This window comes from Sinocyclocheilus grahami, unplaced genomic scaffold, assembly GCF_001515645.1.
Source record: "Sinocyclocheilus grahami isolate Dianchi unplaced genomic scaffold, SAMN03320097.WGS_v1.1 scaffold8806.1, whole genome shotgun sequence".
Classification (NCBI taxonomy): Eukaryota; Metazoa; Chordata; class Actinopteri; order Cypriniformes; family Cyprinidae; genus Sinocyclocheilus; species Sinocyclocheilus grahami.
Window position 1 is genome coordinate 1 of NW_015512240.1, and position 1,652 is coordinate 1,652.

The 1,652-nt window shown below is 37.7% G+C and overlaps 1 protein-coding gene across 1 annotated transcript; it reads right to left on the reverse strand.

The window, feature by feature from the left end:
* Window positions 1–883: 883 nt before the first annotated feature.
* Window positions 884–1,430, reverse strand: LOC107578096 (vesicle transport protein GOT1B-like). The gene is made up of 3 exons (XM_016264085.1): window positions 1,406–1,430; window positions 1,213–1,304; window positions 884–1,084 (listed from the first exon to the last, which is right to left on the reverse strand). Exons 1-3 carry the CDS (start codon window positions 1,428–1,430, stop codon window positions 902–904), a joined length of 300 nt encoding a protein of 99 aa, XP_016119571.1. The 3' UTR covers window positions 884–901.
* Between the last annotated feature and the right edge of the window lie 222 nt (window positions 1,431–1,652).

Genomic DNA, 1,652 nt, shown 5'->3' on the forward strand with positions numbered 1-1,652 from the left:
AACTATCGTGGGAGGGGCTGAGATCGGCTTGATTTGAGAAAGGGGTAAAGATTTAACGAGATTTTTAAAAAACCACTGGGTGGATTTTTATCATTATAGGGTGGTTGTGTACACACACTGCAGTTCAAACAACTTGTAAAAGTGCATGTAGCATTATATGAACCCTTTACAGCTTCACTATGTAACTCTTGTCCCTCTAGTGGTTGAAGCGAAGAACTGCAAGTTACTTGCGGAGGAACATTTTGGTTAATATGAGAGTTGTGCCTTGACTCCGCTATTTTCAGTAAATGTGCGAGATTTCCGTTTCATTAGCTGCTAGGTAAATAACTAGAAGGACTGGACGCGAATGACACCGGAAGTCTCGCACATTCAAGTTACAAATACGCTACAAATAAGGTGGATACCTGAAGAATTGAATGGCCTAATCAGTCCGAGTGTTACTAACAACATCCAAACTCTACCAATAACGAAAGACATATCTGAAAAACATGTCTTATATGAGCAGGCAGGTAGTTTATATGTGGTTGTTGCTTTGACTTGTTGAAATCAATTGTTTTAAAATAGCGTTAAAAAAAGTTTTGCAATAATGCCGATACTAGTCAATGATTGCTACTCATATCAAATAACAGCAGAAACTATAACTTCCTAAGTCAAAATTATGATGATATGCAAACTATGTTGATTCGTGTTTTATTACGGGTGCTTCACTTTCCGTTTTTGCTTGTTTGCTTGCCGCTTCCAGGTTCATTTGTTGTGGTTTCAAGCTACTTGTGGATATGGCACAATTAATTTTGGGGAAAAGTTGCTTATTGTAGCTTTAAACAAAATAAACCCCTTTATGGTAATGCAAAACCACCCTAAACATCTTGCCAAGGTTTATTTTGTGATAAAACAAAACAACTCACCGGAAAAGGAGAAAAAATCCATAGACTTCGAGGACGACGCCTACAATCGGCCATCCGATGAGCACCACGAAAACACCTCCCAGAAAGAAACCGGTGGCTTTCATTTTATGCCGCTGGAAGAAGAACTTGAACGTCCGTTCCAGTCCGATAACAAATGAGAGACCTGCCACAAACAAGATCTGCAAACACAAAAACACATTCAGTTCAAGCAGCATTTTAATGTCCTAACACAACACAAATCTGAGCGTTCACAGTATATTTTATTCCATTCAAACAACTGTGTTTTTGTGTTAAAGCAAACACTCACATTTCCAATGGCCAAGAGCGCTTTATCAAAGAAAAGAATCATTCCGAAGAAGAGGAAAAACACGCCGAAGCCCGTCAGCCCCATCCCGATCTCTGTTAAAAAACACAACAACAGCCTTTATCAGTGCTGCATTACAAACACATGCATGCAAATAAGTCATATTTAAGGAGTTGTGGAAATTAGGATTAAGTACTTAAGTGCAAGTAATAATGTCGCATTGACGTACAACTTGTTTTAGGCTTTTTCTTCTTTCTAATGATTTGGAAAATATTTTTAAAAATCTGTCCCGTATGATTAGCATATTCCATGGTATTTGCATAGTACTCCACAGCACTTCAGAGAATATCATGATATTTCATAGATAGATAGACATTCAACATTAGACAGACAGATAGATAGATAATCAACATTAGACAGATAGATAGACAGACAGATAGATA